The 24065-nt window shown below is 46.5% G+C and overlaps 1 protein-coding gene across 25 annotated transcripts in view; it reads left to right on the top strand.

Annotated features, from left to right (window-relative positions):
- The window catches only part of CCDC180 (coiled-coil domain containing 180), a 69231-nt gene that overhangs the window by 37891 nt on the left and 7275 nt on the right, over window positions 1–24065 (top strand). For 7 of the 25 annotated variants that reach the window (XR_013535544.1, XR_013535542.1, XR_008482305.2 and 4 more), the window contains 13 exons: window positions 1666–1841; window positions 3448–3628; window positions 4953–5099; window positions 9045–9189; window positions 9367–9483; window positions 11360–11458; window positions 14621–14740; window positions 16341–16513; window positions 16816–16871; window positions 16990–17068; window positions 18686–18796; window positions 20257–20323; window positions 21206–21347. Coding sequence is in view for 13 of the 25 variants with exons in the window: in XM_035252553.3 (XP_035108444.3) it covers window positions 1666–1841; window positions 3448–3628; window positions 4953–5099; window positions 9045–9189; window positions 9367–9483; window positions 11360–11458; window positions 14621–14740; window positions 16341–16513; window positions 16816–16871; window positions 16990–17068; window positions 18686–18796; window positions 20257–20323; window positions 21206–21347 (1613 nt within the window). In the remaining 12 variants the exon portion in view is untranslated. Of the gene's footprint in view, window positions 1–1665; window positions 1842–2546; window positions 2768–3447; window positions 3629–4952; window positions 5100–5231; window positions 5419–9044; window positions 9190–9366; window positions 9484–11359; window positions 11459–14620; window positions 14741–16340; window positions 16514–16815; window positions 16872–16989; window positions 17069–17575; window positions 17825–18685; window positions 18797–20256; window positions 20324–21205; window positions 21348–24065 lie in introns of those variants that run through there. The other 18 variants (XR_013535545.1, XR_013535543.1, XM_035252573.3 and 15 more) reach the window with 12 other exon arrangements.

Here is a 24065-nt window from a genome sequence, read left to right on the forward strand (position 1 = left end):
TGCTGCTGCACTGCAGACTGGGAGACAGAGTGAGACTTCATCTCAAACAAACAAAAATTGAGTTATATATTCTGTATGAGGCTTTGTCAGGTAAATAAATGGTAAATATTCATCTTCTCTCTGTGCTTACCTTTTTTACTCTCTTTCAAGATATATCTTTTGATGAACATAAGTTCTTATTTCTAATAAGGTCCAATTCATCAATTTTTCTATTAGGGTTAATTTGCTTTGTGCCTTATCTAAGAAATTTTTGCCTGACCACAAGGACATGGAGATGTTCTCCAATGTTATATATTTAAAATGTTATTGTTTTCAACTTCCATAGTGACATCTACAATCCACCTGGTATTGATTTTTGTTTATCACGTGAAATAGGGGTCAAGATCCATTTCTTTCCCATATAGATAACCAGTTGATCCTGGGTCACTTAATGAGGAGTCTCTCCTCTCCCCCACTTCTCTGCCATATGTCTTTTCCAGTTTTCTATGTGTCTATCCAATGACCTCACGCTGCTTGATCACTACAGCTTTACACTAAGTCTTAATATCTGATAGTGTAAGTCCCCAGCTTTAGTCTTCTCCCTCCATTATTCTTGGCATAAAATGTATTTCTACATACATTTTAAAATTAGCTCAAGTTTCCATAAGAGGATGTCTGCTGCTATGTTGTTTCTTGTTATTACATTGAATCTATAGATCAGTTTTTGGAAACTGACATCCTTAACAATACATGGCCAAAAAAGCACCACAAATTTTTAAAAAGAAGAGGGAATAATTTCTTTCTTCCAAATAATTTCTGCTGAGGAACAATATTTGCAACTTACATCAAAGTCAATGAGCATCATGTCCCCAGTATATGAAGAGCTCCTAGAAACTGATTTGTAAAAAAAAAAACAGCTATTCACAACAGAGAAATGGGCAAGACATTCAGGGACAGTACACAGAAAGAGAAATTAAATACTCTTGGTTTTTGTTTTGAGGCAGGGCCTCACTCTGTTACCTAGGCTGGAGTTCAGTGGTGTGACTCACTGCAGCCTTGACCTTCTGAGTAGATGGGACCTTGGGTACATGTCACCATGCCCAGCTAATTTTTTAAGTATTTTGTAGAGATGGGTTCTCACCATGTTGTCCAGGCTGGTCTCGAACTCCTAGGTTCAAGCAATCCTCCTGCTTCAGTCTCCCAAAGTGCTGGGATTGTAGGCATGAGCCACAGCACCCAGACTGAATAATCTTAAACACATGAAAATATGCTCAGTCTTAATCATAATATGACAAAATTGTCAAATTTGGAAGTCTGACAATACACTCTGAGACTGTGGAGAAACAGGAACTATTATTCATTGCTGATGGGAATACAACTTGCTTTCCAGTGGAAACAGTTTGGCCATATCTGCCAAAACCACAAATGTATTTTAATCTTTGATTCAGCAATTCCAGTTCAAGGTCATTTATCCAAAGAAACACTTCTACATTTGGCATACATAATGTTCTCCAGCAGTAGTATGGTTAAACGAGCAATGGTCCATTTACATGATGAAATGCAATGTAGTCGGGAAATGAAATGAGGAAGGAGCAAAAGGGGGAAGCACTTTGGGTCTCCACATGTAAAGACCTCTCATGGGTCATGACTGCTGGTAGGGCTGACCCTGGCTGGTCTCTCCCTCAGACTTCGAGCTGGCTTCTTCGAGCACCTTGAGAAGTGGTTTGACCAGTGTTCCCTCAACACCCGGGTCATCGTGGCCACCAAGATTGATGAGCTGGATTCAGAACTGGAACTGTGTCTACACCTGCACCAGCCAAGAGCCCAGCAGATTGAAGAGGATATCCACAATGTCAGGGCAGGTACAGATGCTGCCTGGGAAGGTCTGCCCTGCCCCCAGCCCCTCCTTCAGTGCCTGCTCCACCGAGGCTCCGTGTTCATTAGTTGCCCCAGTTTGTACCATGCAATGTTTAGCATATTCTCATCACACCATGGAACGTGTGCATGAGAGTTCTCACCTCCTGGGCTTACAGAGAAAGGTAGTACTCAGAATCCTCCTGTGAGATATTTTTTTTTCATTTCCATTTTTTTTTCAAGAGAGTGTTAGAGTTGGAAATGAAGAGTGTTGTACTGTTTTAGCTCTAGGACCTCAGATATGCTCATACACCTGTCAGATATACACCTGCATGGTGGATGTTCTAGAGGCAAGCTCATAGCTCACAGATTAGAGCTCTCAGTCTCATCTCCTGTGACTGTGTGACCCTGTACAGGTTACCTGACCTCTCTGACCCCTCTCTCTCCTGCAGAAGGGGTTGATGGAGGTGTTAAGGAGGTGGTAATAACCCCTCTTTAAATGGTATAGTAAGGAATCATGAGCACCTGGTACAAGATACAGCCTCCAAAAGTGGTAGCCATTACTTCTACTTTATCATTTATCATACTTAAAAAGGCATGCATTGCACACCTACATGGTGAGCTCTGTTAATGGAGGGGGGCATGTTTTCAATAGGATCCTTCAATGACTTCTGTTGGTTTTTCACCCAAATTATACTCCAACTCCTTCAAAGCCCTTTATCAGAGAGCCCTGTCATGAACCCGTGCAGACTTCTATTCCTGGAGCAGGGAAAGAGTTGTGCAAGTTGACAGCTGGCCTTGAATCCCAGTGCTTGTGGGCTCAGGCAACTCGTGTGGCATTTGGAACCTCATCGTTCTCATCTGGAAAATGTGTGTGCTAAATGTACTGAGGAATAAAGACGATTCTACATGCACTGAGTAGAAGCTCCCTGAAGTCTGGCTCCCTTTCCTTCCCAGGCCCCCGGCCCCATATACAGCGAGGAAAACAAGGCCAGAGAAGTGAAGTCCCAGCTTCACACCATTCATTTTTGGCAGCCCTGGGACCACAGCACTTCTCCCACTTCAGATGATAGTGGGGTCAGATGGGGGACAGGGTGGGGTCTAGGGACTCTCTGCTCATCTAAAGGCCTGTGTTGGAGCCCTGGAAGCCCAGTCCTTGTTCTTTCCAGTCCACCTTGGAAGACAGTTGGAATTCAGGCTCACTGGACATTAGTATCCACTGATATAATGAAGCAAACCCAGACCGCTCAGTACTGTACTTGCTGTTATCCTCCCCGCTCCCAGACCCTCTCATGTAGATCTCAGCCCTCCCCAGTACCCCCTGTGCAAGCTGCCTGCTGCTCAGCTACTCCCCAGACTCTCCATCTCCCTGGCTTTGTTCCCTCTGCTCTGGGCAGGGTGTCTCCACCAACAGGAGCTCCCTGCTCATGGCCAGGTCTCCTCTATAGCCCAAGCCCTGACGAGGGCAACAGGGGCAGGACAAGGGGCCTTGACCTAAATCATTCCTGTTCTTCAGCTGGCCTGGGAGAGGCAGCAGGCGGGCCTTGTTCCAGAAAGAAATGTGTTGAGGTGAGTCGGGTCCCAGGGGCCCCAGCTCTCCTAATCCTTTTTCAGCCGAGCTCTTGCTTCATCAAGAGCGGTTGGACAGCCACTGTGCTGGGGTGACCGAGACGCTGAAGAAGGAGTGGCTGATGTTCTGCCAGTTCCAAGAAGAGCAAAACATGAGGAGCAAAAACTTCTGCCTCAGGATTTATGACATGGAGCACATCTTCTTGAATGCTACCAGGAGCCAAAAGTAAGGGGTCCTGGGAGTCTCCATCCCAGCTATGTGGCTCTGGAATCCCAGCTAGGCTGATGTTTTCAAAGGAGCCACCCTCCCTGCAGACACAGGAGCATAAGGCACCTCCAGAGCCTTCTTTGAGTTAAACTCTTAAGAGAGTCAAGTCAAACTCTATATGGAATATTGCTTGGGAAGACAGGGAATGAGCAGCCAGAGAGCAAAGAATACATGCAGTCACCATGCAAGGGTGCAAACCATGTGCTATGAAATATCAGTGACGGGGAAGATCATGTCCCCTCAGGGAAAATCAGGGAGGGCTTCCTGAAGGAGACAGCATTGAAGGTGAATTCAGAGGAGCCCTGAATGGAGAAAGATGGGAGAAGGTTGAGTTCCGCAATCAGGGAAAGAGCACTGGACCAGCTCAGTGCAGGAGTGTGCTCAGGCCAGAGCACACTCAGCAAGGAGCTCTAGAGAGGCCATTTGGGATATAAGATGGAAGCCTCAGGCAGGTCACAGGGAGGAGGCTGGCAAGTGTCTACACAGCCATCAGGTACATGAGGAACAGCTGGTTCTGGTGGACTTGGATATAAAAAGGACACACACATGGCAATCTTTTGGGGGAGCCACCTTGCTGGGGGTCAGACACAGCCCACTGGAGCAGGGTTCTGGAATTCTTTCACTAATTTGATGGCAAGGGTCAGAGAGAGAAGGATCCTCTCTGATCCAGCACACCCAGAGTGTGTCCTGCAGACACTGGAATTCTGAACTTCCTTCTACTGCCCCCTTTGCTACCCAGAGGAGCTGGGCAGCTGGGTACAGCTTATGGAGCCCAAATAGACTCCCAGGATGTCCTCTTTCCAGGCCCAGGTCACTACCCTGCCCTCTCATGCCCCCCAGGAAGGTCACCTATCACCACCTGCCCCTCCCATGTCCCCAGGCTGGTCACCATCCCCACCTGTCCCTCCTGTGTCCCCAGGCTCATTATTATCATGACCTGCCCCTCCCTTGTCACCCAAGGTGGTCACCATCACCACCTGTCCCTCCTGTGTCCCCCAGGCTGGTCACCATCCTCACCTGCCCCTCCCACATCCCCCAGGCTGGTCACCATCCTCACTTGCCCCTCCCACATCCCCCAGGCTGGTCACCATCCTCACCTGCCCCTCCCACATCCCCCAGGCTGGTCACCATCACCACCTGCTCCTCCCACATCCCCCAGGCTGGTCACCATCCTCACCTGCCCCTCCTACATCCCCCAGGCTGGTCACCATCCCACCTACCCCTCCCCCATCCCCCAGGTTTGTCCCCCATCACTGTCCTCTTCCTCCTTTGTCTCCCACAGGCTGGTCATTCTCAGCAACACACTGCACCGGGAGTTGCTTAGCTATGTCGATGTTACCCAGGTGTCCTTGCGTAGCTTCCGGCAGTACTTGGAGGAGAGTCTGGGCAAACTCCGCACCTCAAATACTGAGTTCATCAAACACTGCAGGTGGGAGCCATTGTCCAGGACCTCCTCAGGCCACCTGAGTTTCTCCGTTGGGATGTGGGCTTGTTTCTCCCTTAATTTTTAATTTTGACAAAACATACATAACCTCAAACTTACTGTCTTAACCATTTTTAGGTGCACGAATCAGTGGCATTAAGGATATCCTGGTTGTTGTGCTACCGTCACCACCATTGGTCACCAGAACTTTTTCATCTTCCCAAACTGAATCTCTGTATTAAATAAGAACTCCTCATTCCTCCCTCTCCACAGTCCCTGGCAACCACCATCCTGCTCTGTGTTTCTGTGAATTTGAAACCTCTAGGTACCTCATATAAGTGGAATCATATATTTGTCCTTTTCTTGTCTGGCTTATTTCATTTATCATAGTGTCTTCAAGGTTCATCTGTGTTGTATCATGTATCACAAAATTATACCTTTCTAAGGCTGAATAATGTTCCATTGTATGCATATATCACATTTTGTTTACCCATTCATCCATTGATGGGCATTTGGGTTGTTTCCACCTTTTGACTATTGTGAATAATGGTGATAGGAACATTGGTGTACAAATACCTGTTCAAGGTCCTGGTTTTAGTTATTTTGGGTATTGCTGAATTAAATGGTACTTCTACGTTTAGTTTTTAGAGAAACCATGGTACTGTTTCTACAGCAGCTGCACCAGATTGATTCTCACCAGCAGTGCACAAGGGTTTCAGTTTTCCTACATTATCACCAATGCTGTTACTTTCTGGCATTTTTTGTTTTTTATGATAGACCTCTTAATGGGCGTGAAGTGGTACTATGTTGTGGTTTTGATTTGCATTTCCTTGATGATTAATGATGTTAACCTTTATGTATGTTTATTGGCCACTCTTTCCCCTTATTTTTACTCCTGCAACCTTTATCCTGGATGACAGTAATCCTGGATTTAGTCTTTGACATTTATGAAGGCTATATTTATTTTTTAAGGCTTATGCTATTTTAAAATCACAAATCTTCTAATCACTGTAGCATAATCAAACACAGTTTTTATATAAAGTACAAAGTGGAAGCCCTCCAAAAATGTATTTTCTTTGTGCCCGTACTCATGTATACATGAGCAAAAAATTGATAGTATTGTACAGAAATGGAACCCTAGTACACATGCTGAACCACAGTCCCCACTACCACCATCACCAAACCAAGGTGATTTAGGGACTAAAGGAATTTCCTTTCCATCCCTGAAGTTTCAATAATTTGAGCCAATAAAACAAGGTCAGATGTGGTGGCTTATGCCTGTAATCCCAGCACTTTGGGAGTCCGAGGCCAGCAGATCACCTGAGATCAGGAGTTAGACCAGCCTGGCCAACATGGAGAAACCCCATCTCTACTAAAAATACAAAAATTAGCTCAGAGTGGTGGCGGGAACCTGTAATCCCAGCTACTTGGGAGGTTGAGGTAGGAGAATCACTTGAACCTGGGAGGTAGAGGTTTCCATGAGCTGAGATCACACCACTGCACTCCAGCCTGGGAGACAGAGCAAGACTCCATCTCTTCCAAAAAAAAATAAATAAATAAAGGCAATAAACAGATTAATGGGAAAAAGGCACACCAATTTATTAACATGCAAGTGTTTAGGAGTCACACAAAGTTTGAAACTCAAACAAAGGCCAGATGGTAGAAGCTTAAATATCCTCTTCAGAAGGGAGTGAGGAATGGGAGATACAGAAAATTTTAGAGGAAGAGAAAATGATGTTTAGGGGAGATTAATGGACCCAAAGAACAGACAATAGCCTGGGACCAATTCTGTCCGGGCTCTGGGCACGGTATCAACTCCAGTCTTCCTTCCTGCAACTATGCATCAGTTTCTCCGGTGGATAAGCTCTCTGGGGAAGGGGTTCACAACAGTTGAGTATCTTCTGGAGGATCCAGCCTTAGGTTGATAGGCAAACTTTAGAGAAATCTCTTCCCTGCATTTGCTGCTCCCCAGGCACTCTCTGTTTGAAGTTTAAAGCAGCACATTTTTGTGTATCATTTTCTGAGCCCTAACCGTGGGCACCTTCCATGTCAGTATCTGCAAAGCTTACATTTGTTTTAAATATTATTAAGATTTTTCTGATTATATAGATTTTTTAAAGAAAATTTGGAAAGTAGCAGAAACTAGAACTATAATTTGACATGTTAATCATCTCTATCTTGCCTGTCTCTACATCAGCCTTGCATATTTTAGCTTCATTCTAGCTAATTTCTTTATAATCTTCTTGCTAGTCACTGATTCACTCTATAACTGTGTTGAACCCCCTGCAAATCTATTCACTGAGTTTTCAATTTTAATGATTATAGTTTCCATTTGTATATACACACATGTATATATGTGTATATACATACAAAAATACATATACATATAAAAAATTTTTTGAGACATTCTTGCTCTCTCAACCAGGCTGGAGTGCAGTGGCGTGATCTCGGCTCACTGTAACCTCCATCTCCTGGGCTCAAGCTATTCTCCTGCCTCAGCATCCCGAGTAGTTGGGACTACAGGCATGCGCCACTATGCCCAGGTAATTTTTGTATTTTTAGTAGAGACAGGGCTTCACCATATTGGCCAAGCTGGTCTTGAACTCCTGACTTCAAGTCATCCACCTGTCTCGGCCTCCCAAAGTGCTGGGATTATAGGTGTGAGCTACCACCCTCGGTCCATTTGTAGTTATATTTGATACTTTTTCAAAACTGCCTGTTCCTTCCTCATATTTCGAAGCTTTTTATTTCTCTAAACATCTTAAGCCTAGTTATTTTGTAGTTTATATCTGATATTTCTAATCTGAGGGTTTTGTGGGAGATCCGTCTCTGTTCTCTATTGTTTTACTCGTTCTCATGTATGGTATCTTGTATCTTGTTTCCTTATCAATTTTTCAAACTACGAGTCACTCATTTTCTTTGGGACTTCATCTGTGGCATTCTTTGAGGCCTGGACTGGACATTGCATTCCTTCAGAGAGAATCCCTATTTGTTTCTGCTGGGTAGCCAAGGGGGCACTACCTATCCAGGACCAATTAGAATTCTCTGAGTTTTTTTGGGTTACTCCAGAGAATATGAATTCAGTTTGTAAATGTATGTGAAGTCTAGTTTGTGTGATGAATTTTCAGGGAAGAGATATCTTTTCTTTCCTCCTTGCCCTCGGATCTAGACAGGAGAGAGTCCTGGAATCTGGTGAGGCTCGTTTCTTCCTCTGTCTCATAATGCAATGGTTGTCCTCTGCATCCAGCTCCAGGCTATCCCTTCACCTGTGCAGTCATCAAGACTGAACTCCAAGTCTCTGGTGCAAAGTTTTGGCTTCTGGTGCCACCCACATTCCAAGGTCCCTTCTAGTTTCACTTCATCTGGAATTCTTTTTTTTTTTTTTTAAGAGTCTTCCTCTGTCACCCAGGGTAGAGTGCAGTGGTGCAGTCTCAGCTCACTACAACCACTGCCTCCTGGGCTCCAGAAGTCCTCCCATCTTCACCAAGTAGCTGGGATCACAGGTGCACACCACCACACCTGGCTAATTTTTTTACTTTTTATAGAGACAGGGTTATGCTATGTTGCCCAGGCTAATCTTGAACTCCTGGCCTCAAGTGATTCGCCTGCCTCAGCCTCCCAAACTGCTGGGATTACAGGCATGAGCCACTGCGCCCAGCCAGTTCATGAAGAATTCTTACCTTTACATAGCTTCAAAAAAACTATTTTTATTTTGAATTTTGTTTCAGTTGGGTCTATTAAGGCCTCCAACCTGACAAACTGACAAAAACAGAGATTCTGCACTGTTGATGAATCCTACTCCTGTCCTTAAGCCATCTGCACTCATTTTCCCATCATCTCAGACTCTAACCTGAAGCCTAGATTAAAAGTATATGTTAGCCATAGTATTTGGGAGAGATGGGAACTCTCAGGTCTGATCTGTGGCTTTTATTTCTCACTGATTATTTTCAGATTGTTTTCAGAGGGAGGCAACTTTTCTCCTAAAGAAATCAATTCACTGTGTCGTCGACTGGAGAAGGAAACCACCCGGATAGAGTTAGTTGAAAGTATAATCATGGTCAACATGGAGAAGATGGAGAATGAGTACCTGGACCAGGTGAGGCCCCCAGCCAGGCCCCAGGCCAACCCCTTCTGCAGTATCCCTTGCTCAGCTCCCTCTAAAGGGAGGGCCAAGCAGTCATCCAACCATTCACTGGGCCTGTCCCCTTCCTCTTTCAGAGTCCAAAAGGTCCAGATTAAGCCCCTGTCCTTTACCCTTTATCTCTCTGTACAGGCCAATGATGTCATCAACAAGTTCGAAAGCAAATTCCATAACCTGTCCGTGGACCTTATTTTCATAGAGAAAATCCAGCGGTTGCTGACGAATCTGCAAGTGAACATCAAGTGCCAGGTAGGATAGATTCATTCTTCATCAAGGATCTTTATCACACACACCTGCACACTAGGCACTGTCCCAAGTTCTGGGAGGCCATGTGGTCTCTGTCATGTGTGTGGGACTTGCTCTCAAGCCAGGAAGACAGACACAATTTTTTTTTGAGACAGGGTCTCACTCTGACCCAGGCTGGAGTGCAGTGGTGTGAACACAGCTCACTGCAGCCTCTACTCCCAGGGTTCAAGCGATCCTCCAACCTCAGCCCCACAAGTAGCTGGTAGTTCCAGCCAGCAGTCACATACCACCACGCCCAGCTAATTTTTTCTATTTTTTGTAGAGATGGGGTCTCCCTATGTTGCCCAGGCTGGTCTTGGATACCTGAGCTCAAGCGATCCTCCCACCTCAACTTCCCAAAGTGCTGGGAATACAGACGTGAGCCACTGCGCCTGGTCAAAAATGAAATCTTAATAACTGCAAATATTTACTAGTTATTGAGCACCATGCATCCTGCTACCCAACTTATTTCTATTAGCTGTCTTAGTCCTCATAAGAACTATGGGAGGCAAGTACTGTTTTTATCCCCATTTTAGAGATAAACTGAGGAGCATTTTAGTGACTTAGGTAGGAATACAGAGCTCTTCTTGAAGGGTAAAGTCAAAACAAGAACCCAGGTCTGACCGACACCAGAGCTTATGGCCATAACCACAAACAGACCATCTGTGCAACAGAAGGAGAAGGTGGCTCCGTGAGGATGAAGGGGCTCGGAGGCAAAGACTTAAACCACGGACTAAGGTCCCAGCCTCCTGCCCCCTTTTGCCCCAGGAAGTGTTTAATTCATCCATCTGTGAAATGGGACTCATAAAAGCAATTCCTAATATCATGACACCAATAAATGAGCTGATACGTGCCAAACTCATAACATAGTCCCTGGAGCATAGTGAATCCTCAGTGAAGGCAGGCTCTGGTAGAGGCCTCAGAAGAACCTCTCAGTCATTCCAGAAGTAGCAGGAGGCAGCAGCAAGGAGCAGAGCCCACAGCTCCAGGGCATGTAACTGCACTCTTGTTTGAGGAGCATATTCCTAATGAGCCTCCAGCTGGTGCTGGCACTGATTCTTTTTTCTGAGCTGCTATTTGGGAACTGTTCACAGGGTACAGGGTTTGCATTTCAAAATATCTAACACCCATGATAAACAAAATACATTTCCATCATGGACAATATTGGAAATATATACCAAATACATAACAGAGAGTAATCTATAATTCTACCACATAGCATAACCCCTGTTTAAGATTATGATTTATTTGTTAAGCTTCTTTTCTATACATGAAAAGATGGTGATATACTAAAATTGGCTGCTTGCTATTTATACCAGTTTTATAAGCTGTATAATCTTTAAATATTCTGCAAAGACACTATTTTGATGGCTTCTCTGTCATGGATGTGTTGACATTTTTACTTAAGCATTCCTTTCTGGAGGAAAACTTGGTGAATTTTGCTTCTTGTTATGAAAGGTGGTACTGTGAGAAGTGCCCTTGCCAGGACAATCTGACCACATCCTTAGGACGCCTCCTGGAAGCCACAGTCCTGGGTCGGAGCATGACTTTCCACAGTTCTCTAAGCCCTCCAGGGAGTTTTTACAGCCTTGGCCCTGCACTGCTGGAGCAGAGCATGGTCTCCCAACTCTCTCAGCACACTCTGGGGTGCCAATTTTGCTTGAACCTTACTTATTTGAGAGGGGGGAAAATTGTTTCAATGCAATAAAACCGCATATCTTCCCCTGATTTCATTTTTCTCAGGGTTTAATCAGTTTCTCAGATGGTATGTTTCACTGAACATTTCCCAGATCACAATATGTATTCTAGAAACAAAATCTCGGAACCTCTGGTTTTCTAGGTGGCAAAATCCAATTCGCAAACAAATGGATTAAATTTTTCTCTGCAACAGCTTCAGAGCAAGATAAAAACGTGTCAAGAGTCCAGGGGAGAGAAAACCGTAAGTGTTCAATAGATCCTGCATGTGAATAATAAAGATATATCATGCTAGAATCATAAACTTGAAATAAACTTACCTGTATGTACAGGATTTCTCCAGCACAATGTTGGTGGGGTGGGGCAGGGACATCTCCGAGCCTTCCTACTTAACCCCTGTTTCATGGAATGAAGAAAGGAACAGAAGAGAAAGCAGTCACTGTTTTCCACCCCCAGCCCCTCCCAGGTAGGCATGGAGCAGCAGCATCTCCCCAGTGATGGGGAGGCCTGAGTCTGGCTTCCTCTGACCTCACTCCATTGGGATGTCACTAGGTATCCCTTGCTATAAGGAGAACTCAGTTCTGGATGCATGACAGAAGCAGGGCCCTGCCCCATGAACAACTGCTTTTTGTCTGACTTTACACTTGCTATTTTTTTTTTTTTGAGACTGAGTTTCGCTCTGTTATCCAGGCTGGAGTGCAGTGTGCAGTGGCACAATCTCAGCTCACTGCAACCTCCAGCTCCAGGATTCAAGTGATTCTACTCAGCCTCCTGAGTAGCTGGGGCTACAGGCACCTGCCACCACGCTGGCTAATTTTTGTATTTTTAGTAGAGACAGGATTTCACCACGTTGGTCATGCTGGTCTCAAACTCCTGACTTCAAGTGATCTGCCCGAGCTGGCCTTCCAAAGTGCTAGGATTACAGGTGTGAGCCACCACACTCGGCCCTACTTGCTTCCTTTGGTCATAGCACAGAAACTGGTTTTCTCTGTTTAAAGTGTGGAAAGTCAGAATTGGAGCAGAGTTTTCAGGGAGCATGATTCCAAGTGTCTACCAGGCCCTGATCCTCAGAGCAGGGTTCTGGGTGTCTAGTGCTTATTTTTCTGCCATGAGTGCACGACTCTATCCCCCAGTCTGCACAGTGAAGGACAGCACACCCTTCACTGATGGGAACCTCAGGAGTTCTCTTCCTGGATCTATAGCTTCAACTCTGGGCAAATGACTTAAACTTGCTCCATTCGGTCTTCCCTGGCCTGTCACCCAGACCACTCCAGGGAACCTTTCCTCAGCAGCCCAGCCAGGTGCCCCCCCGAACCAGACACCCCAGCCTGAAGGTTCAGGAGTGGGAAGCTTCCTCCTCACCATTCCCTGTCTTTTCTCTACCATTTCAGTGACTCTGAGTTGCAGTTCTATTGTTAGCACTGAGAGCACATCTATTTTTCTGTCTTTATTGCTTTTTCTTACATAGTATATTGCATGACTCTTGAAAAAAGTGTAAACACTCACAAAGCATAGTTTGCAGAATAAATGTCCCTCTCACTATTCTCATTTTCCACAGAGACCCTCTAAACCTGCTTATGTATATGCATGCACATGTTTCTACACATCCACTCAGATTACTTGCCCTGCAGTGCAGATGTGCAGAGGAAAGGTAGTCCCTATATTTTGTCCGTGACTTACCTGGTCTCCCTTGTGAGCCTCCTAAATGGGGAGCAGGGGGAAAATGCGTTTAATCAGCTGTGACTTTTCAACAGGCTCTTTAAGGCAGAAGCGTCCAGTCTCTCACATCCCCGCCTCCCAACCCCTGCTCTGTCCTCTCCTGTTAGGGGGTTGGGTGGGTGCCAGGGGCCACCCAACCTCCCAGCCAAGTGAGGAGCATGTGAGTATGGGTGTGCAGGCATTCCTATGTTGATGGAGGAGGCTGACTGGACAGTCTGCAAAGCAGTGATCAGGGGACAAGAGTGATGCCTGGAATATGTGGCGAGAGGGAAGATCCTTGTAGTCGCATTCCTACACACCTGTGGGGTGCTGCTCTGAGGGGGTGCGTGTTAGATGTTGCCATGGAGATGGCTAGATCACTCTACTACACACTCCCGCACACCCTTGCCACCTGGGTCAAATGTTTCCTTCTTTTTTTTTTTTTTTTAATGAATTGGAGGTTTCAGTGGGACAGGAGAATCACAAGGAATCAGGTGTTCAGAGGAATGTATTGAGTAGAGGTGAGGAACTAGGATGTTGAAAAGTAAAAAAAGGAGAGAAGGAGAGGAAGAAAGAGGAAGAAAAAGAGGGAGAGAGAACAGGAATATTGCTTCATTCTAAAAATGGGTATTAATAATGGCCGATCAATATTTTGTGTATTTAAAATTGAGAACTCTATAAATATTTATTGAGTTTACTTGTTCCAATATTCAACATACTTAAAGAACAGAACTTTCAGCCTAGAATCTCATATCCCGCCAAACTAAGCTTCACAATTGAAGGAAAAATAAAATCTTTTATGAACAAGCAAGTACTCAGAGATTTTATTACCACCAAGCCTGCTTTACAAGAACTTCTGAAAGAAGCATTATACATAGAAAGGAACAACCAGTATGAGCCTTTCTAAAAATATACCAAAAAGTAAAGAGCATCAACATAAAGAAGAATTTACATCAATGAATGGATAAAATAGCCAGTTAACATCAAATGGCAATAACCCTAAATTTAAATCTACTAAATCCCCCAATCAAGAGATACAGCCAAAACCTAACGGTATATCCAAAGATACACAAAGACTCAAAACAAAGGGTTGGAGAAAAATTTACCAACCAAATGGAGAGCAAAAATAAATAAATAAACAAAAAGCAGGAGTTGCAATTCTCACATTTGATAAAATAGATTTCAAAGCAACAAAGATATAGCGGTAAAAGGATCAATGAAACAATAAGAGATCTTAATACCCAGATACATAAGACCCATAATGAGATTTAGACTCAACGAGACAGAAAATTAATAAGGATATCCAGGACTTCAACTCAGATCCAGAACAAGTGTTTCCTTCTAAACATAGAATGTTAGAGCCAGAGAAGATCCTAAGGAATATTTTGTGTCAGCATCTTACAGATGGGGAGACCAAGTTGAGCAAGTGTAAGTCATCTGCCCAGCATTGAACCCGTAGATCTAGGAAGAGAACAACCGATGTCCCCATCAGTGAAGGATGCACTGTCCTTCACTGTGAAGTAAAGACCACCAGCAGAGCCAGCCCAGCCTTCCCCACTCCCCAGGGCCCTCCCTGCACATGAGGAGCCTCCATCAAACCAACAGGCATCCTCACCAGCCCAGCCCCTGTTCCTGCAGTTCCCACAGAATCTGCCCATCCTCCTGCAGACTGCTTCCCTGGGGCTTTCTTCCTCCCTGTTCTCACTAGATGGTGACCACAGAAGAACTCCTCGGCTTCATCCAAACTTGGAAAGAAAGACTCAGCCAGAGGATTCAGTACCTCAACTGCAGCCTGGACAGGTTGTCCATGACTGAACTGGTCTTCACTGTAAGGAACGGGATGGGATGGCAGGAAAGGGTGGGTGAGCTGTTGTCCAGGCTCCCAGGAGACCCGCAGGGCTCAGCAGAGCCAAAGGGAAGAGGGGACTTCCAGGCTTCTGCTGGACATCAGGTCTACTGAGATGCCATGGAAAGATCACAAGCTGTGAAATCAGAGCTGGATTCTAATCCCCAGTGGGCCACTTCCCTTGCATTCGTCTCAGAGGAGACCCCTCAGCTCCTGGCACTACCTCCCCTGCTCCATCAGGACCCTCACCCACCATATCCACAGGCTCTCAGGCCAGCCCCACCTCTCAGCCTCTTCCTTCCCACCTGCACCCAGGAGCAGCCCGGGCTTCTCCCCATGCCATCCCCAACACCTCATCCAGACCCCCTGCCTCTTGCCTGCCTAGTGCCCACATCCTCTCACGTCTCCCATGGTACATTCCCCGAACATGGTTGGAAGAGGCTGGTCTGACCATGTCACTCTCCTACCCTTGGGGAAAAGTCCACACCCCTTCACTGGACACACAGCAGCCTCCATGGTTTGTCCTCCATGCCTCTTCATCCCTCTCACTCTGCCTGTGATGTCACTCCCCACTTAGACTCCTCTCACCCGTTGGACTAGTTTGGGGTCTCCTGACCTGTAGTCCAGCCTCACTTCCCTGTCAGCCTACAGACCACATGGTGGGGGTCTCCATTTTGTAGGCTGTCTGCCCTGAGACCGCAAGCCTCTATGGGCAGAGCCTGCATCACCTCCACACCTGCACACTCCTCACACTGGGCTGAGATGCTCAGTGAACTTCTGGAAGGCCCCAGGAGCTGATGGCTGCGGAGTAGAGCACTGCTAGGCCCTGCTCTCACCACCAAGCCTTGACTGGCCTGCCTTCTGTGAGGAGGCCCTTCCCACCATGCAGCCAGCATGAGGCATCCATCTACCTCTGGTGGGGTGTCCAGCAGCATGGGGCTCCAAGGGTCCAGCCTAGGACCTTCGCTCAAGGGATTGACAGGCCATCACTAAGATGAGACTCAGAATGAAACAGGGAACAGCCTAGGCACTGTGGGCACCAATTCCACCCTTTCTCTAAGAGCCTGCTCAAGGGGAGTTGGCCACTCACTCAGCCCAGCATTCATTCCCCTGATCCTTTGGTCAAAAACACTGACCAGGCACATCTGCAGGTCTCATTTCAATCTCATAGAAGATGCTGGAACTTTTCTTTCACAGTACTGGTTCCAGTTTTAGAGAAGCATTTATTGGTATGAGTGCAAGTTAAATGTCTTTCTCTTCTGACTAAACCACAAGCTCTGAGAGGGCAGGGGTCATATATGGCCTCTTGGCCCCTGTGTTCCTAGAACATGGGCAGAGACTTGTGAAGAGCAGGCTCAGGGAAACATTTCTAAAGTCCTAAATAATCGGATGAATGAATGAATGAATGGCTCTGTAAGAGAGATCACTTTACAGAGGAGAAAACAGTAGCTCAATGAGGTCAACCAGCTTTCCTGCAGCCATTCCACTGAGGCTGGGTGAGAAAGAATGTGAATTCGGCTTTTTGCCTTGCTGGCACCTGGGCCGGTCCTCACATACTCAGGCCCTTCTCTCTGGTCTGCAGAACACCATCCTGAAGGACCCGGAGGAGAAGAGTGATATCCTGACATCTTCAGAAGCCCTCGAAGAGGAGGCCAGGCTGGACCTGGTCACCTCGGAGTCCTTCGCCCAGCTGACCCGCATGGGGAAGCCCCTGATTGAGGACCCAGCTGTTGATGTGATCAGGAAGATCCTGCAGTGAGTGGCCCCCTGGGGTGCACCTGAGGCCCTGCTGGCCCGGGCCCTGGCCCTGGCCCTGGCCCTTCAGGGACCAGCTTTGGGGCCCCACACACTGGGGTTCCATGTGGTTCACCCCTGAGAGCCTGCAACCTCAGGCAACGGGCTTCCCACCAAGAGCCCCAGTTCCTCATCTGAAACGGGGCTCATGACAGGACTGACTGACATGGTGTTGAGGACTAACTGGGATGTTGCTCAGATCCCGGCCTGAGCTGTCCTCATAGTCATCATGGAAGAGCTCACACCCTTTCCTTTGGTTTCAGACTTCCCAACACAAAATGGCCAACCCACCGTTGTGACAAAGATCGGTCCCAGACAGGTAGAGGCACACAGACTTGTGGGTCTCGGGGCAGCAGTCGGGGTGAGGCTGGTGGTGCCATGTGGCCCATCCTCACCTCCTGTCCTCTGCTCTTGTCCCGGGGCCTCGTCACCCAAAGCCTTCAAGCGACATCAGTGTCGGCCAGAAAACTCTGGGAAGAAGCTCCTGTCCAGTGCCAGTGCCACCTCTGCAGGCAGGTAGGACACATGGTGGCCAGAATTGCTCCTTCCCAGTCTGTCTCTCCACACAAAGGCAGGAGATGACCCATGGCTTTCCCAGGCTTTTCCTCAGAAGGCACCACAGAGCTCATGGCTCTGGGACTTGATGGGGCACAGTGAGGAGTTAGCTCTGACGCCGGCTTTAGTCAGGCACCATCCTTGGTTCACTGGTTGTCCATGGTGCTGGTGGATCTCAGCCCTGCCACCTCCCACACACGGTCATGGTTAGAAAGACAGGGCCGATCGCTTTCCTGGAGGGACATCACAGAGCTGCACAAGAGTTCTGGGCCTTGGCACCCCGCCCACCAAGCCTCAGCAAGGTCATTAAACTCGAAGCTTACCTCACATGCAGATTTTATGGAAGGGGCATATCAGAAGTCCCATGGCTGAGCACACTTGCTAGCTCTTTGTGTCAACCTGGTTGACACGGGTTCATTCCTGGTTTTGCGAAGGTGAAGGGAATCCCTGTTTTGCCTTTCCCTCCAGAAGGTCTCGTTGAGCATGTGTGCTGCATGCAATGTGGAAGGAAACAAAGACCAGCCAGCAGGAGAAGAGCAAAGGCTGTTGACTCAGGGCTGACCGCAGCAGGGAATCAGCCACCATCCAGGGCGTGTCTGCAGAGCTCCCAGGGCAGGAGAGGAGTGGGAAGTGTTGCCCTCCTCTCCAGCTGTGCCCTAGTTGGGGGTTGTGGCATGGGGAAGCTGGAGGCTGCCCACTGAAAGCAGGGCATCCCAGGTGATTGGTGAGGGGACATGTTTGACTTTCTCTGGTTGGTCTGAAGTTAGAAATGAGGACGAAAACTAGGAAAGCTGTCATTTACTAATCAAGCCCTGCCTGTGGGGCCCATTGTCATCGCCTATAACAGTAGGCCCCAAACAGGCAGGGCTTGATTAATGATGATACAGACTGTCCCCAGAGATAGTCTGACTTCCTGCAAGTGTGACTTAGGGCAGGCTGACTTCCTGGGTGGCTTCTTGTAGATAAGGGAGTGATCTCCTGGGTAGGTTGCTGTACATCGTGGGTCGGACCTCTATTTTTGTATGATCCAGCCATGAGCAGTTTCCATGTTCAGACTCCAAGGTTACAAAAGGAAGTCCATGTCACTAGGGCTGCCAGATAAAAGAGAGGGCACCCATCTACACTGGAATTTCAGATCAACACCACCTAATTTTTTTTTAGCATAAATATATCCTAAATACTGCACGTGATATACTAATGCTGAAAATCACTCTGTTAATAGGAAATGCAGGTTTAAATGGGTACACTGTATTGTTATGGCCAAATCTGGCAACCCTGCCTGTGGCTCAATGTTTTCTTCTTTGGGTCCTCATCACGGGGAGGCAAGAATGCAAATTTCTGGACCAGAGCACCTCTGCCCCTCGTCCTTTCCCAGCAGCCATGGTTGGGTTTTAGCAGTTAAGGTGATTAAGGTTTCATCCCGCGATGAGGTAGAGACTCACAGCTGTTGAGAAGGGACAGGTCTCAAAGGGCTGGACCCTGGAAATGGGAGTTGGGTTGCCCACGGGCAGGTCCCACAACTCCAGCAACTTAGGCAGGGATCCTGCAGGCTCAGACCTGCGTTGTGTCTGTCCACAGCCTCCAGACCACCCACCCCCCTTTGTCCCACAGTCTCACGCGGCACTCCAAGCCCAACAAAACGGAGAGAAAGTACCAAGTGCTCGGGGACAAGCCTCCTCCTCCTGCCGAGTGAGTGACAATGCCTTTCCTTTTGACTGTATTCAGCGTGTTTTGGGTTGGGGAGCAGCAAATGTGACTCAGCTGAGGGGAAAAATCAGAAAAGGGAAAGGGAAGTTCAAGCAGGGGACAGGCGAGAAGGGACAGTAAAGGTCAAAGTCAGTTTGTTTTGGCCCATTTCACCTAAATTTGTTGAGAAACATTTTCATCAAAATTTCACATTCTCCAGGCTAACAAGCATTTCCAGGTGGTAGGGCAGCAGATCCCCTTTCAGATCTGAGCTTTTTTTTTGTAATGTTTTTCAGTGCTTTCCCCCATTTCTCTTTTCCTTTATTGTAACTCTAGTGATTAAAACAAAAGCTGTTAAACTTAGTATAGCTTCATTGCAAGCAAACAAGCGAAATTCCAAGTTCAGAAAATGAAAAGCCTTCAAAGAAAGTGAAGCTCCACAAAGGAGCTCCCCCTCCCCCTATATCAGAGATCACCCCCATATAGTGGCCTCTCTCATCAGCCCTTTCACCCTGGGGACCTCATCTCTGGGGGTCATGAACTTTGCAAAGAAGTGTGGCTGTGACATCAGGCAGCCCAGGTGTAGCCTCCAGCTGGCAGGTAGACAGTTTCCTCGTCCCACACCCAGGGACACTCCTGCACCATGAATACTTTGGCTTTCTGTTCTTTATAGCTTGATGCAGGAGGATGTTTGGTCCTACATGAAATCCTGTTCATTTGAACTATTTATGAGTAATCATTCTTTCAGCTAATCAAGGCATTGCCAGCTGCAGGCACTGCAGTGGGGCTGGGGATTCCATGGTGAACAAGTACAGACAGGGCCATGTCCTGTGTCAATAGATAAAGTCAGGCACATTAAGATGTTGGTGAGTTTATTTGAGCAATCAGCTATTCATGCATTGGGCATTGCCAGACCCCAAGCGGTGCAGGGATCCACCAAGGGGACACCAGGGGAAACCTTTTATAAGGTGTTCACAGAAGCAAGGCAAAGAAAATATTTGCTTAAAGTGAGACGCTTCTAGCTGATGATTTCTGATTAAGCTTACATTTCATTTTCCTAGACTTTGACCGTTCATTCTGAGTTGGATTTGTTTTCTAGGTAGGAACTCCAGGCACTGGAGTCATTTCAGCTTGATAGCCTCCCATTTATGATCTTAAACCCTGGTTGCCTTCACGGAGCAGACTGCTGGGAGAGATGGTGGTTAATCAGTTAGCCCAAATCCACCTGATTAGCATGTCATAGGGCTGAGGGGGCATTCATCAAAGAGCATTAAAACCAGGTGGTCGGAAATTGCTGCTGTCATGGAGAGGAATCAGTGTGTGCAGAGGTCCCGGGGCAGCAGTGAGTAATTTCAAGAAGTGACCTTGAAACAGAGCACTTGGAGAGTTCTGCTCATTTGGTTTTGTCCATGTTGATTTGTCTAGACCAGGCCCCTCAGAGATCTGTCTTGTGTGTGTTGCAGGGATTTCAAGGGGATCATCTTGACCCTCCTCTGGGAGAGCAATGAGATCCTGCTAACGGTCGCAGAGGTGAGGACCACCACCCATGACCTGTGCCTGGCCTGGAAGCCACCCGTTACTTCTGCAGTCTACTGATCAGGCCACTTGGGGGAAAATGAGGAAGAGAGGATTCTACCCCCACCATGACCACAGCATCCCAGCTTCTGTTACCTCCTATGACTTTTTTTCTTCTAGAAACTAAACCTCATTCATTCATCTAATTGATCACCAAACATTACTTAGACACCACTCACATGTCAGGTACTGTGTGTGCCAAGAGGAACAAGCCCAGCCTCTGTCCCCAAGGCACCCAGGCCCAGTGGGAAGCTGACAGACATGGCAGGGGCACAGAAAGAGGTGGGGCAGTGGGAGCAGGCACCAGGCAAGCTGCCCAGTGCCCTGTTCCCACACACCCTGCACTCACACATCCTGCACCATGGTGTGGGTGCATTCTCCTGTCTGCCTCCCATCGGGCTTCTGCCTCCTTCAGGGTAGGGTCCCTGGCTCGTCCATCTTTGTGGCCTGCAGCCTATACCCAGCTTGGTACTTCCTTGTAAGCTCCTAACCTGGTCACCAATCTGAGATTCCATTTATTTGGGTCTTGAAGAATAAATAGGATTCTCGCCAGTCACTCACTCAACAAATAACAAGGGCTGGCCACGGCCCCAGTCACTCTAGGTGGGCCCTTGAGAAATAATGAGGGCTGGCCACGGCCCCAGTCACTCTAGGTGGGCCCAGGGAGGTGACATGGGCAGACAGGGAAGGAGGAGTGTCTGCCTGTGTCACTTCCACAAGGGAAGGCATGAGCAAAGGCTGGGGAGTGTGGAGGCGTGGGCAGGCTGGTGGATCCCAGGAGCAAGGGCCAGAGTCCCATGGCATCCTCACCCACACATGGTCAACCCTCTCCGGCAGGAGTTCTACCATAAAGAAAAACGCCCAGTCACCAGGCCTGACTGCATGTATGACACCTTCGACCAGTGCGCTGAGAACATTGGCAAAAAGATCCTGGAGTACCAGAGCCAGGCAGATGAGTACCACAACTCCTGCCTCATAGGTGGGTATGGGTAGCAGGTTGGCACAGGGAGTGGGGCATGGTGAGAAGCCAGTGGTGGAGCTCAGCCTTGGCCTCATGGCCTGGATCCTCTCATCTGGGGGAGGCAGGGGAGCTTCCCTGTGAAAAGCTGACCTCTTACAATTAGGTAAAAACAACTATCAGATTTTACTGGGGAAAAGCGACAACACAAAAAAAAAGTTCACTTTTCTTGAGAAATACAGTGATTTGTACCTCTAAAAATATTTTGCTTCTTCCACAGGTATTTTTGACAGCTTTATTGAGATACTTGCGTACCATAAAATTTACCCATGAAGTGTACTCTGCAGTTTTTAGCTTATTTACAGAGTTATGCAATCACCACCACAGTCAATTTTAGAGACCCCATCCACCAACCCTCCCCAGCATACAGCAACCACCAATCTACTTTCTGTCTGTATACACTTCCTTATTCTTTACTTTCACGAGAATAGAATCGTATCGTATATAGTCTTTGGTGACTGTCTTATTTCATTTTGCATAAATTTTCAAGGTTTATGGATGTTGTAGATGGTAATAATACTTCATTCCTTTTTATCAATGAATACTACTCTATTGTAAGAACCTGCCACACTTTGCTGTGGTCTACTGTGCTGTGTCAGAGGCCTCCTAGGTAGAAGGAGGAGAGTTTAGGGTATAGCCAGACCTGGGCCAGGACCCAGCACTGCCACTTTCCAGCTATATGAACTTGGCCAAATGATTTCATCTCTCTGATTTTTTTTTTTTTTTTCGAGATGAGGTCTCACTCTGTTGCCCAGGCTAGAGTGCAGTGACACAATCCGCAATCTCGGCTCACTGCAATCTCCATCTCCTGGGTTTAAGAGACTCTCCTGCCCCCAGCCTCCTGAGTAGCTGGGACTACAGGCACATGCCACCATGCCCAGCAAATTTTTGTATTTTTAGTAGAGACAGAGTTTCACCATATTGGCTAGGCTGATTTCAAACTCCTGACCTCTGATGGTCTGCCCACCTTGGCCTCTCAAAGTGCTAGGATTACAGACATGAGCCACTGCGCCCAGCCAGTGCCTCGGTTTTCTTGTCTGTGGACTGCAGATATTACTAACACCTACTACAGAAGGCCTTCTTGAGGTTTAAGTCCTTCCCTCACACAGACGTGGCCTGTACAGGGAATTAAGCAGCTACAGTACTCATAGCTGTGTCTGTTGAATGACCGGACTTGAAACTACAGGCATTGTTTTGTTTCTCTAGCTCAGAATTTCCCCCATGTAAACTCTGTGGGATCCCATCCTACATGATTGTCCTCAAAACAAAGGTTCCATGGTCAAATGCACTTGGAAAATGCTGCCAGACTGCATCCCTCTCTGGGAAACTCACAACTCACATTAAGTGAAGACTTCTATTTCCTGCAGCTTGGCAGGCTAATGGAGGATCCACTCTCCCACTAAAAACATGTAAAATGCTACATAAAATATTTTCATAATAAAATCTTTTACATGCGTTAGAGACCTATTTGTAAACTGAAAAACACACAAAAGCAAAAAATTAAGTAAAAATGAAACTCTGAGGATAAATTGAGTAGGAGCCCTGGTTATTACCCTAGGGGCATTTGCTGACTCCCAGGTAAACTTGAGCCTCTATTTTCATGGCCTCCAGAGTATTAAAAACAAGAGACAAATCCACAGACCTCCAAGGTGGAAAGTCTAAAAGGAGCAAGCTACTTAAAGGTGGAACCCAACAGGGCTTCCAGAGTAAGGCAAATGAGACAGAAACCAAGCTCTTCCCTTTCTCCTTCCAGCAACGAGAAGGAAACTGTCTTATCAAAAACCGTGGTACTGGGTGAAGAAAAAAAACTCCAAAAAGAAATCCAGAACTATATGCCAGCCCTTGTGTGGTTTCTAAATTTATGTTGAGAAAATTTACACTTATCTAAACATGAATTCAGTTTTGCTTTTGTGGATCATCCAAAAGACCTCAAGCTAATACCTGAGCTTAAAATGATCTTGAGTTGGTGGTGTTCAGAAACTTGCTTATTAGCAATATAACAAATTCTCTCTAGGAAAACCTACCTTCAGTTCAGGCTTAAAGGATTCCCACAGATAAAATGCCCAGGATAATAACTCGCGGTAATAAACAGAGAGCAACAAAATTCCCATAAACACAAGGAAACAAATTGCCTTGAGCAAAAGGCAGCAGAAGGAGACCAGCAAAGATTTCAGATGTTAAAGTATTGGACACAGAATATAAAATAATAAACTTCCAGTTAAATAAAAGAGGGAGTTGGAAACATGAATAAGAAGGAAGAGACTTATGAAAATGACCAAGTAGCTATTAAAGAGAATAAATTAGAACTTCTATGAAGGAAAAATTAAGAATTGAAAATTTAAAACTATGCATGACTTTATTATCAGATTACATACAGCTGAAAATAGAATTGGTGAACTAGAAGGCAAATCCAAAGAAAATAATCAGAATATAACACAGAAAGATAAAGAGATGAAAATATGGGAGAGAGATAAAGAGATATGAATGAAAGAGCAGGTCTAACATATGGCAATTTGGAGATACAGAGAAAGAGGGAGACCTAGAATCAAAGCAATAGTTGAAATAGTAGATGAGAACTTGCCAAAAATGCTGAGACATACAATGCATTTTAAATGAGATGAGAAGTCTGAAGAGTATATAGGACCCTTTGAATTTATTTAAGCCACTATTTTATTTTAT

The sequence above is a fragment of the Callithrix jacchus genome, chromosome 1 (genome assembly GCF_049354715.1).
Source record: "Callithrix jacchus isolate 240 chromosome 1, calJac240_pri, whole genome shotgun sequence".
In the NCBI taxonomy this organism is placed as follows: domain Eukaryota; kingdom Metazoa; phylum Chordata; class Mammalia; order Primates; family Cebidae; genus Callithrix; species Callithrix jacchus.